Genomic DNA, 13,353 nt, shown 5'->3' on the forward strand with positions numbered 1-13,353 from the left:
TGTGAATACTAATGAAGAGGTTTCCCAGAAACCCCTCCATCAACGTAACCCCTAAAAGTCACACTAAAACTGTAAAAACCCTCCCGAAAATGTCACTTTTCTTTTGTAGATTTTATGGCTCAAGTAAATATTCCACCCTGATAATGTTTTACATTTTATTTCAATGTACCTGGTATTTTGTGGATACATAAGGGTGAGTTCACACGGAGTAAAGTGCCGCGTGATGTCGCACGTAAATGCCGTGTGAGATTACGGCCGCAAAATAGCGCCGCGTATACGATCCCAGCTCCCATTGATATCAATGGGAGCGTATACAGCCCGCAAAGTCTCACACGGCGTATACGTGCCACATCTCGTGGCACTTTACTCCGTGTGAACTCACCCTATGAGTTTTTTTTATCAGTTTTTATTACTTTTTGTTTTTGAGATCATCAGATCATTCTGGCATCTGAATATGGTTTATGACATTACTATTTTGTTTTATGGATTTTATGGGTTGTTATATATGTGGCGATAACAATTTTGTGGGTTTTTTTTATTAAGGGAAAAAGGTCTGTTTTTACTTTTTTTTTTTCTCTAAGGATGCATTCACACGGAGTAATGTGCCGTGTGACCTGGCACATATACGTCGTGTGAGATTTTGAGTGCCGTATACGCTCCCATTGATCTCAATGGGAGTTAGTCTCGTATACGATCCAGGCTCCAATTGAAATCAATGGGAACGTATACAGCGCTGAAAATCTCACATGGCGTATACGTGCCAGGTCACGCGGCACGTTACTCCGTGTGAATGCACCCTAAAAGAACTTAGGTGCTCTAGTCTGGCGTGCAGCCTGACTTGCATGCAAAGCAGTCACCCTACTGGCCACTATACTGATTTCTTTGCATAATGTATTAGTATATAGAAAAATATCTCTAAGTGCCAGTACATTGTATGCAATATACTAATGAGAGAGAGAGAAAAGTGAAGAGGAAAGAGATAAAAAAAAACCTCCCTAAACTAATGGAGCCTGAGTAGGTTGACAGCTTTGCATATTACATGTATTTTTTATTACATATATACCATGAATTATGTATATACTGCATATCCATGTGTAGTTTATATATATATATATATATATATATATATATATATATATATATATATAATAAAATTAAATGCTATCACCATAACTGCTACAGATCACACATGATCAATAAATGGTCTAAATAAAAATAGCCCAAATTTTGCAACAGATCTAATACTTACAGCTCAACTGTGTAAGTTATTCTATTATGCCAAGAAGGATTCAGAGGTATGGACGCCCACATTACACTCTACAAGTATCCAGGGAGATAATGCAAACTAATATTCTTAGGATTAACAACTATATGAAATAAAGAAAAAAAAAATCAGTGCATCGAATGACAACTTCTGCAAGAACTGTACATGCAGATTGTATAACATGCAGATTATTATCTGTCTAAACATGAATATTCTCGTATAATTCATTGGAGGCCATGCTATTGTAATTGTAAATATTAATGTGTGATCCCTCCTTTACAGTGAGACTACACGACAGTATCTCGGAAGAAGGACACCACTACTTGGTGTTTGATCTGTGAGTATATACTGCTATATGTTCACCAGTGATGGTTTGTAATATGTGATGAGAATCGCAATGAATTTCATTCTCAGTTTAATGAAACAATTATCTTGCTTGTATATTTTCCCCTCCAGTTTTACCTGTTGTGTTATTTCCAATCATTGTTCTTTTCCTCTTCTAATAGGGACATCCACCAAGGCCCCATTGTCTATTAACCATTTTATGACTTTGACTAGACACATTTTTTTTGGTTTGAGTAATTCAAACTATTTTTGTGTCTTTATAAAGCTTTATTTTAATGTAATTTTTATTTTTGCTTATTTATTTTTACATATTACAAATATAATTTTTCCTTTTCATTACAATAATTTTTGTGTATGTAACACATAGTTTTGTGTTGCTGGGGCAGGGCTAGAACCTGAAATGAGGGTGCAGTAGTAATTTTTTTTTTTTTTTACTTTTTCTTTTAATTTACTTATGTTTCTATTTTACTCATTGTGACTCTTTATGAGGTCAATACATTTTTGGGGGGTTATTTCCCCTTTAACTGGAGGATATTATCCCCAATTACAGGAGGAATACAGCCTACTAGTATACAGTACAGAAGTAATCTGGTTCCTCCAAGGCCAGGGCCCCATGGGCTGGAAACGCCACGATTTGGCCGCGGTGGAAACGCCGTGGTGAAATCGCGGCGTTTTACAGTACTTGCAAAGTGGATGGGATTCATGCGAATCCCATGCTCATTTTGCGGAAAAAATCGCGGCGTGAACCGTCGCAGTTTTGAAAATCGCAGCATGTCAATTATATCTACGGAAACACTGGCAGTTTCCCATAGATATAATTGTAACAGAAAGTCCGCGGAGGAAAACTCAGTAAACTTTCTGTTGAAAGTGCTGCGGGAAGAACTGCAATGTGTTCACGCCGCGATTCTTCTTGCAGTGCCTTAGCTCCGCGTTTCCGCCCAGTAGGGCCTTAGCCTAAGACCAGCTCCTGCAGTTTGCAACTCCCATCCGATCACATGACTGCCGAACAGGCGGCAGCACCAATAACCGTACAAATTGCGCTTATTAAGGGCAGGGATGGTAATAAACCCTTCCTCTGAGATGTCTGGCTACGTTCCTGCTCATGTAACCTCTTTCTGCCGTAATCCATAATATGTAAGCCTTAGAAATATTAGGGACTGTGCTTTAAATATGGCATGACCGATGTAGTGAGATATGTCTGTGCCAGACAACAGGTTATAAATGCTGACCTCACATGTGCTGTGTCTTCGCAGGGTCACCGGTGGAGAACTTTTTGAGGATATTGTTGCCAGAGAATATTACAGTGAAGCAGATGCCAGGTTAGCAGGTTCCACTAATATCATGGGTCAACTGTTTGCAGTTTTACTAAGCTCTCATTTTTCTAGCTGACATTGGATAAGTATAACATAAAGGGATTGTCTGGGAACTGGACAAACTATGGAGGGGCCCAGGGCAGGCATAACGTTAAAAAAAAAAGTACCTGTTCCTGGCACTCTGGAGTTGATCAGTCCATGGAAGCCCTCGCCTCATGTCATCACTGAAGAGGGATTGGTGACCTATGTGAGTTATTTTGATGGGCAGTTTTCTTAGAAATGCGATTCCTCCCATAGAACAGTTGTGTTATGTGATGGCCATCACATGTCCATTTTTCATTGTCATGTGGATAAGGCCTAGCAGAAGAAGAAGTAGTGCAAATAGTTCTGTCCTAGTAATACCGCCACCTCGTGCTAGGGATTTGCAGTGGTAACATGAGTCAGACGCCCACAGCTGGGACAGCAATGACCCATCCTAGTAATCTGCTAATATCTGAGATAAGACAGCCCCTGACAACCCAGAGGCATAACATGAGATTTCCTGGGCATCACTACAAATATGTCCAAGAGCCTAGTGCCACTCATATTATAAGGTGTTCCCATATGTGGCAACCTCAGTACCACCTAGAGATATTCTCCTAGTAGGTTTTTAGGCACCAATTGTAACATATGACCAAACCAAGTTAAAGGGATTTTATCATTTAAACTCAATTTTTTCTGCCTAACACGTAGGAATAGCCTTAAGAAAGGCTATTCGTCTCCTACCTTTAGATGTCTTCTCCAGGCCCCCGTTCGGTATATAATCCAGTTTTCGACTGTATGCAAATGAGCTCTCTCGCAGCACTGGGAACGGGCTCCAGCGCTCAAACAGCACTGGAGGCTTCCCCAATGCTGCGAGAGAACTCTCCAGCACCACCTCCATCTTCTTCAGGAACGGGTCTTCTTCCGGAGGTTGGCTTCAAACTTCTAGGCCTTGGGCCTAGGGCAAAGCCGACTGCGCATGCCTGCCGGCCGCAATACTGTACAAGCAGCCATTTTCTTGTGGCCTGTGGGCATGCGCAGTCGGCTTTGCCCTAGGCCCGAGGCTTAGAAGTTTGAAGCCAACCCCCAGAAGAAGACGCGTTGCTGAAGAAGATGGAGGCGGCGCTGGAGAGTTCTCTCGCAGTATTGGGGACGCCCCCAGTGCTGCGAAAGAACTCATTTGCATACCGGCAAAAAATGGGATTTCTACGGAACGGCGGCCCGGAGAAGACATCTAAAGGTAGGAGAAGAATAGCCTTTCTTAAGGCTATTCCTACGTGACAGGCAGAAAAAACTGAGTTTAAATGATAGAATCCCTTTAGGGTAGTTACTAGTCTGGAGAGTAAAATGACTTTCTTTCATCCTCTTTTGTCCTTGCTATTTCTTTTATGTTTAGTCACTGCATTCAGCAGATTCTAGAGGCAGTACTGCACTGTCACCAGATGGGGGTGGTACACAGAGATCTAAAGGTAAGACAATGAATTATATATATTCTGTCCTAAAGAAAGCTATTTTTTCCCATGAACATAACCATATTTAAATTTTGTAGAGAATTAAAAGTGAAACATTTTGGCAAATATTAATAATTACAAATTTTGCAGAGTTTAAAAGATTTTCTCCAGCCATCTTAGTATTTTGTCATGATCGGTTGCCAATGAATATGACCTTGAATTCGGGAGCTTTCTATGGTCAGGCAGGGACACTACGTGTATGAGAAAATAACCTGACCACAAGAAGGTGTTTCTGACCTTAGACCTCTGACCTGCATTCATTTTTGTATCAGCTGCCGACCGATCACGACTATCAACACTAAGATGATAGAGAAAATCGTTAATACTCTGCAAAATTATTTATATTTGCAAAAATTAAGTTACAATGGCCTGATGTTACAATAGTCTCAAAAGACATAGCCTTTTTCGGGCAATTGTGACTTGAAACCATATGGAACTTACAATGTGGCAGAGATCGTCAACCAGCCACGGATGTGAATGACAGGAAGGTGGTAAATTAGAATATATAGAGTATGATATATAAAGTATAATAGCTGGAGACTCAGGGGAAGTGACCAAAATTATAAAACAGTTAGAAACACATTCTGTTACTTCTTCTGGGTCGCCTTGAAACGTCTGGTGATCCGTGTCTTCCTTCCCCATATATATGACATTACACAAGAACGCCAGTGTCAGCATCTGATGTACTTTTGTCACGTCAAGCACCTGGAGTCATCCTGAGGCCTGTGATTGAGCCTTAGGCCTAGTTCACACAGAGCAAAGGGGGCGTATTTTGGTCCTGATTTTAACACGGGAAGCCGCGTCAGAATAGAACCAAAATACGCCTGCCGCGACTATCGCAGCCTCCGACAGTACGGCTTCCCGCTCTGGAGTAGGCCCAAATGAATGGGCCTAGCATGGAGCGTGCTGCCGCGAGGCAGATGCCGCGACTGATTCAGCCGTGGAATCCGCCTGAAGAAAGGGCAGCTCGCGGTCTACATAGTCCTCTATTGTGAGGGAGCGGATTCTGACGTGGATTCAGCACCAAAATCCGCCCCCTCTTGCCCCTTGTGAACGAGCCCTTAGCGGTGACCCTAGGCACATGCCAGAGGATGCCAAGAGAAAGAGACAGTGCAAAACAGGTAACGGAAGGGGAGTATAAATATTTTTTAATTTTTTTGTCAAAACCCCTGTGCCTCCATCTATTATACTCTTGGATCACTTCTGGTTCTACCCAAACAAGAATGAACCAAACCAGACGTTCGCTTCAACCGAGCACAGTACAAAACAAATCTTCTGGGTTCACCTATTTTTAGTTGACAGTAGTACACCCTGCAATATCCAAAATGAGAGCCATATGCAAAAGTACAGAAGTGCAGGGAAGGAGCAAGCATGCTGTTATACGTGACCTTATGTTCAGAAATGGGAACATAACATCAAGTACCCAGGGGACATACACAATGTATTAATACTGCCATTAGTCTGAAGAGCGGCATGTGAAGGAGAACAAGAAAATAACACTTTCCAGTTATAAAAGAAGCTGCGTTCCCGCTCAAGTATTGTGCAGATTGTACAAGCATTCAGTATTAATTGCCACTTCCCTGTGAGGCTTTCACTCCATTGTTTAGGAGCGCAGACCCTGGCATTATCCATAGCAATACTCAGAATAATGGCCGACAGAGGACAATACATCGTATGAAACATAAAAGTGCCACAACTATGTTTTACCTGTTATAATAGCCTGGAAGATCTGGAATGGAGACTTCTGAAGCTCATTAATGTAATCCATTGCAGTACCTAAGTTACATTATATTAAAGGTGTACACATTTGTAACGTGAAGAATAGCATCACCTTTGTCTATGGATTATTTTTGATTTTGTAATTCAGCTGCAATAGCACACACACTAATGTAAGGGCCATTATGGGACATTATACTGCATGTAGGGGCCACTGTGGAACATTATATTGTATGGAGTCCACTATGGGACTTTATACATCATACAGCGGCCACTATGGGACATTATACTTGATAGAGCGGCCACTATGGGACAATATAGTGTGTGGAAGGGCCGTTATGGGACATTATACTACATGGAGGGCTGCTATGGGACATTATTCTATCACAGGGATGGGGGGGGCACACTTTCTTAAAATCCTTAGGCCCATGGTACCCTTATTTCACCCCGGCAGTAAGTAATGAATGCAGCTTACCACTCACTATTATTTTACATGTGGAGGCTATTATATTACATGTGGGGATATTGTTAATGAGGGCTCCAAATAAAGCCTTATTTTATTAACTTCTATTATATTTGAGTAGCTTAATTATTGTTGAAGGTAGGGGTCCAGAGAAACGTTTACCACAGGGTCTGCCCCTCTATAGAGGTGCTATCTTCTATTGTCTATGAGGTGATGTTTGCAAAGAAAACCCGTGCATTGTCTAAATCCCCCTGGCGGTTTGCAGACTATAGGCTGAGGACCCATGTAGTGGAAAAGCTGTTTTTTTGTTGCAGATTTTGCTACATTTTTTGAGGCAAAGCCAAGACAGGCTTCAACAAAACTGGGAAATATATAGGAAGTTTTTATACTTCTCTCCTCTTGTTTTTATCCATTTTACCTAAAAAAAAAAAAAAAAAAAAAAAATGCAGCAAAATCTTCAACAAAAAGAGAAGCTTTTCCCCAAACTTGGGGCCTCAGCATGAGGAGATATTAGAACACTAAACTACCAGTGTATAAGGATATGCTGGTGCTTTAAACCTTCTAACAGTTAAAGGTGAAGAATACAAGAACGCTAGTAAGAAATGTTATTTGGTTAAAATATGTAAATCGTTTGTCTTTTGTCTATATTTGTCTAGTGTCCTTTAATTCAGTGACATTTCTGCAAGCGATAAAATCAGAGTTCCCCTGGGTAAACCTAATTTTCTATTTAAGAAGTCAGTTATCAGGCATTGTATAGTCCTCATCCAGCCTCTGGCGCTCTCGGGATCTCTGCCGCTTTGATTTATATTTTAATGCATTTTCACAGTGACCCTTGGCTTTTAAGCATATTGAAGCAGCTCCCAATCTCTCAGGCTGTCTGATGGACTCTCTGTTCTGTTGTAAGCGGCTTCAAAACGGAGAGGTCCAGCTCTGAAACTGGCATATGTCAGGCTGACAAGAGAGGGGTCACCAGCACAAACATAATAGAACACAAAACTTTATTTTCTGAAAAATCTGGTTAATAATGCAAAGAGAGATGATGGATGGTTTGACCTGGTTATTGACATTGCAGCTTTGAAACACATTGCCTAAATTGAATTCAGTTAAAAAGAACGGACATCTGATAGACATCCAACTGACCCCATTCTAGGTCCCTTGGGACTCATTGGTGTCCATTATTTTAGCGGTTCGTTTGTATGGTTTTTTTTGGTCCTCCAACAGACCAGAAGAACGGACACCCAGCAGTAATGTCAATCTAGCGTAATAGTCTCAGATAGAGATGAGCGAACAGTGTTCTATCGAACTCATGTTCGATCGGATATTAGGCTGTTCGGCATGTTCGAATCGAATCGAACACCGCGTGGTAAAGTGCGCCATTACTCGATTCCCCTCCCACCTTCCCTGGCGCCTTTTTTGCTCCAATAACAGCGCAGGGTAGGTGGGACAGGAACTACGACACCGGTGACTTTGAGAAAAGTAGGCAAAACCCATTGGCTGCCGAAAACATGTGACCTCTAATTTAAAAGAACAGCGCCGCCCAGGTTCGCGTCATTCTGAGCTTGCAATTCACCGAGGACGGAGGTTTCCGTCCAGCTAGCTAGGGCTTAGATTCTGGGTAGGCAGGGACAGGCTAGGATAGGAAGGAGAAGACAACCAACAGCTCTTGTAAGAGCTAAATTCCAGGGAGAAGCTTGTCAGTGTAACGTGGCACTGACGGGCTCAATCGCCGCAACCCAGCTTTCCCAGGATCCTGAATGGAATACACTGTCAGTGTATTCCCGTATACCCGATATATACCCCCGATACCCGTTCCAACGGTGTGCCCCCCCACCTTCACCCCAGAAATACCCTGCAAGTCCCCTAGCAATAGAATTGGGGCTATATACACCCACTATTTTTGCTACTGCCATATAGTACCATTGTCTGACTGGGAATTCAAAGAATATATTGGGGTTACAAATACCCTCATTTCTTGCTACTGCCATATAGTGCCAGTTTCTGACTGGTAATTCAAAGAATATATTGGGGTTATAAATACCCTCATTTCTTGCTACTGGTATATAGTGCCATTGTCTGACTGGGAATTCAAAGAATATATTGGGGTTACGTGCACCCACAATTTTTACTACTGGTATACAGTGCCAGTTTCTGACTGGGAATTCAAAGAATATATTGGGGTTACAAATACCCTCATTTCTTGCTACTGCCATATAGTGCCAGTTTCTGACTGGGAATTCAAAGAATATATTGGGGTTATAAATACCCTCATTTCTTGCTACTGCCATATAGTGCCAGTTTCTGACTGGTAATTCAAAGAATATATTGTGGTTACGTGCACCCACAATTTTTACTACTGGTATACAGTGCCATTGTCTGACTGGGAATTCAAAGAATATATTGGGAATACAAATACCCTCATTTCTTGCTACTGCCATATAGTGCCAGTTTCTGACTGGGAATTCAAAGAATATATTGTGGTTACGTGCACCCACAATTTTTACTACTGGTATACAGTGCCATTGTCTGACTGGGAATTCAAAGAATATATTGGGAATACAAATACCCTCATTTCTTGCTACTGCCATATAGTGCCAGTTTCTGACTGGTAATTCAAAGAATATATTGGGGTTACGTGCACCCACAATTTTTACTACTGGTATACAGTGCCATTGTCTGACTGGGAATTCAAAGAATATATTGGGAATACAAATACCCTCATTTCTTGCTACTGCCATATAGTGCCAGTGTCTGACTGGGAATTCAAAGAATATATTGGGGTTACGTGCACCCACAATTTTTACTACTGGTATACAGTGCCATTGTCTGACTGGGAATTCAAAGAATATATTGGGGTTATAAATACCCTCATTTCTTGCTACTGCCATATAGTGCCAGTTTCTGACTGGGAATTCAAAGAATATATTGGGGTTACGTGCACCCACAATTTTTACTACTGGTATACAGTGCCATTGTCTGACTGGGAATTCAAAGAATATATTGGGGTTATAAATACCCTCATTTCTTGCTACTGCCATATAGTGCCAGTTTCTGACTGGGAATTCAAAGAATATATTGGGGTTACGTGCACCCACAATTTTTACTACTGGTATACAGTGCCATTGTCTGACTGGGAATTCAAAGAATATATTGGGGTTATAAATACCCTCATTTCTTGCTACTGCCATATAGTGCCAGTTTCTGACTGGGAATTCAAAGAATATATTGGGGTTACGTGCACCCACAATTTTTACTACTGGTATACAGTGCCATTGTCTGACTGGGAATTCAAAGAATATATTGGGGTTATAAATACCCTCATTTCTTGCTACTGCCATATAGTGCCAGTTTCTGACTGGTAATTCAAAGAATATATTGTGGTTACGTGCACCCACAATTTTTACTACTGGTATACAGTGCCATTGTCTGACTGGGAATTCAAAGAATATATTGGGGTTATAAATACCCTCATTTCTTGCTACTGCCATATAGTGCCAGTTTCTGACTGGGAATTCAAAGAATATATTGGGGTTACGTGCACCCACAATTTTTACTACTGGTATACAGTGCCAATTTCTAACTAGGAATTCAAAATGCGCAAGGCTCCCGGAAAGGGACGTGGACGAGGCCGTGGGCGAGGTCGGGGGAATGGTTCTGGGGAGCAAGGTAGCAGTGAAGCCACAGGGCGTCCCGTGCCTACTCTTGTGGGGCAGCAAGCATTGCGCCACTCCACAGTGCCAGGGTTGCTTGCCACATTAACTAAACTGCAGGGTACAAACCTTAGTAGGCCCGAGAACCAGGAACAGGTCTTGCAATGGCTGTCAGAGAACGCTTACAGCACATCGTCCAGCAGCCAGTCAGACTCTGCCTCCTCTCCTCCTATTACCCAACAGTCTTGTCCTCCTTCCTCCCAAAATTCCCAAGCTTTACAGAACAATAACCCCAACTGTCCCTGCTCCCCAGAGCTGTTCTCCGCTCCTTTCATTGTCCCTCAACCTGCCTCTCCACGTCACGATTCCACGAACCTAACAGAGGAGCATCTGTGTCCAGATGCTCAAACACTAGAGTCTCCTCCATCTCCGTTCGATTTGGTGGTGGATGACCAGCAACCCACCCTCATCGACGATGATGTGACGCAGTTGCCGTCAGGGCATCCAGTTGACCGGCGCATTGTGCGGGAGGAGGAGATGAGACAGGAGTTGGAAGAGGAAGTGGTGGATGATGAGGACACTGACCCGACCTGGACAGGGGGGATGTCAAGCGGGGAAAGTAGTGTGGATGTTGAGGCAGGTGCAGCACCAAAAAGGGTAGCTAGAGGCAGAGGCAGAGGTCAGCAGCTTAGGCGAAGCCAGGCCACACCCGGAATCTCCCAAGATGTTCCAGTTCGTACCCAGCCCCGAAAAACTCCCACCTCGAGGGCACGTTTCTCGAAGGTGTGGAGTTTTTTCAAGGAATGCGCCGAGGACAGATATAGTGTTGTCTGCACAATTTGCCTCTCGAAATTGATTAGGGGCTCTGAGAAGAGCAACCTGTCCACCACTTCAATGCGCCGTCATTTGGAATCCAAGCACTGGAATCAGTGGCAGGCAGCAACGGCAGGACAAAGGCCGCCTGCCGTTCACGCCACTGCCACTGCCTCTGCCACTGCCTCTGCCTCTGCCACTGCTGACTGTGCTGGCGATGCACTCCAGAGGACGAGCCAGGACACCACTTCATCTGCCTCCGCCACTTTGTTGACTTCTACCTCATCCTCCCCTGGTCCTGTCTTATCTCCTTCTCCTGCACCATCAAAGGCACCATCAGGCGTTTCTTTACAACAACCCACCATCTCTCAGACATTGGAGCGGCGGCAGAAATACACTGCTAACCACCCACACGCGCAAGCCTTGAACGCCAACATCGCTAAACTGCTGGCCCAGGAGATGTTGGCGTTCCGGCTTGTTGAAACTCCCGCCTTCCTGGACCTGATGGCAACTGCGGCACCTCGCTATGCCGTCCCTAGCCGTCACTACTTCTCCCGGTGTGCCGTCCCCGCCTTGCACCAGCACGTGTCACTCAACATCAGGCGGGCCCTTAGTTCCGCGCTTTGCACAAAGGTCCACTTGACCACCGACGCGTGGACAAGTGCATGCGGACAGGGACGCTACATTTCACTGACGGCACACTGGGTGAATGTAGTTGAGGCTGGGACTGCTTCCCAAACTGGCCCGGTGTACCTTGTCTCCCCGCCTAACATTCCTGGCAGGGACACGAGAAGAACACCCCCCTCCTCCTCCTCCTCTACCGCCTCCTCCTCCGCCACCGCCTCCTCCTCCGCCACCGCCTCCTCCTCCGCTGTTAGATTGACCCCAGCTACGAGTTGGAAACGTTGCAGCACTGGCGTTGGTAGACGTCAGCAGGCTGTGCTGAAGCTGATCAGCTTGGGGGACAGACAGCACACTGCCTCCGAGGTGAGGGATGCCCTCCTCGATGAGACGGCAATATGGTTTGAGCCGCTGCACCTGGGCCCAGGCATGGTCGTTTGTGATAACGGCCGGAACCTGGTAGCAGCTCTGGAGCTTGCCGGACTCCAACATGTTCCATGCCTGGCCCACGTCTTCAACCTAGTGGTGCAACGTTTCCTAAAGAGCTACCCCAATGTTCCAGAGCTACTGGTGAAAGTGCGGCGCATGTGCGCCCACTTTCGCAAGTCGACAGTAGCCGCTGCTAGCTTAAAATCTCTCCAGCAACGCCTGCATGTGCCACAACACCGGCTTTTGTGCGACGTCCCCACACGCTGGAACTCAACGTTTCAGATGTTGAATAGAGTGGTTGAGCAGCAGAGACCTTTGATGGAATACCAGCTACAAAACCCTAGGGTGCCACAAAGTCAGCTGCCTCAGTTTCACATCCATGAGTGGCCATGGATGAGAGACCTTTGTGACATCCTACGGGTCTTTGAGGAGTCCACAAGGAGGGTGAGCTCTGAGGATGCGATGGTGAGCCTTACAATCCCGCTCTTGTGTGTTCTGAGAGAATCCCTGATTGACATCAGGGATAACTCAGATCACACAGAGGAGTTAGGGATAGCATCCGATCCGTCACAGCTGGAGAGTAGGTCCACACATCTGTCCGCTTCACTGCGTTTAATGGAGGAGGAGGAGGAGGAGGAGGAGGAAGAAGAGTTGTCCGATGATGTGATGGTGATACAGGAGGCTTCCGGGCAACTTCGAATCGTCCCATTGTTGCAGCGCGGATGGGTAGACATGGAGGATGAGGAGGAAATGGAGATTGAACTTTCCGGTGGGGCCAGAGGAGTCATGCCAACTAACACTGTGGCAGACATGGCTGAGTTCATGTTGGGGTGCTTTACAACCGACAAGCGTATTGTCAAAATCATGGAGGACAACCAGTACTGGATCTTTGCTATCCTTGACCCCCGGTATAAAAACAACATCTCGTCTTTTATTCCGGTAGAGGGGAGGGCCAATCGCATCAATGCTTGCCACAGGCAATTGGTGCAGAATATGATGGAGATGTTTCCAGCATGTGACGTTGGCGGCAGGGAGGGCAGTTCCTCCAGTAGGCAACCAAGTTCTCACCGGTCCACACAAACGAGGGGCACACTGTCTAAGGTCTGGGACACCTTGATGGCACCCCCTCGCCAAAGTGCCGCCACGGAGGGTCCTAGTGTCACCAGGCGTGAGAAGTATAGGCGCATGTTGCGGGAATACCTTTCCGACC

The 13,353-nt window shown here is 44.7% G+C and overlaps 1 protein-coding gene across 3 annotated transcripts in view; it reads left to right on the top strand.

The window, feature by feature from the left end:
- The window catches only part of CAMK2A (calcium/calmodulin dependent protein kinase II alpha), a 176,627-nt gene that overhangs the window by 109,136 nt on the left and 54,138 nt on the right, over window positions 1-13,353 (top strand). For all 3 annotated transcript variants that reach the window (XM_075274955.1, XM_075274956.1, XM_075274957.1), the window contains exons 4-6: window positions 1,547-1,601; window positions 2,863-2,928; window positions 4,340-4,412. In XM_075274955.1, coding sequence (XP_075131056.1) covers window positions 1,547-1,601; window positions 2,863-2,928; window positions 4,340-4,412 — 194 coding nt within the window. The remainder of the gene's footprint in view (window positions 1-1,546; window positions 1,602-2,862; window positions 2,929-4,339; window positions 4,413-13,353) is intronic.

Source organism: Leptodactylus fuscus, chromosome 5 (assembly GCF_031893055.1).
Source record: "Leptodactylus fuscus isolate aLepFus1 chromosome 5, aLepFus1.hap2, whole genome shotgun sequence".
NCBI classification, from domain to species: Eukaryota; Metazoa; Chordata; class Amphibia; order Anura; family Leptodactylidae; genus Leptodactylus; species Leptodactylus fuscus.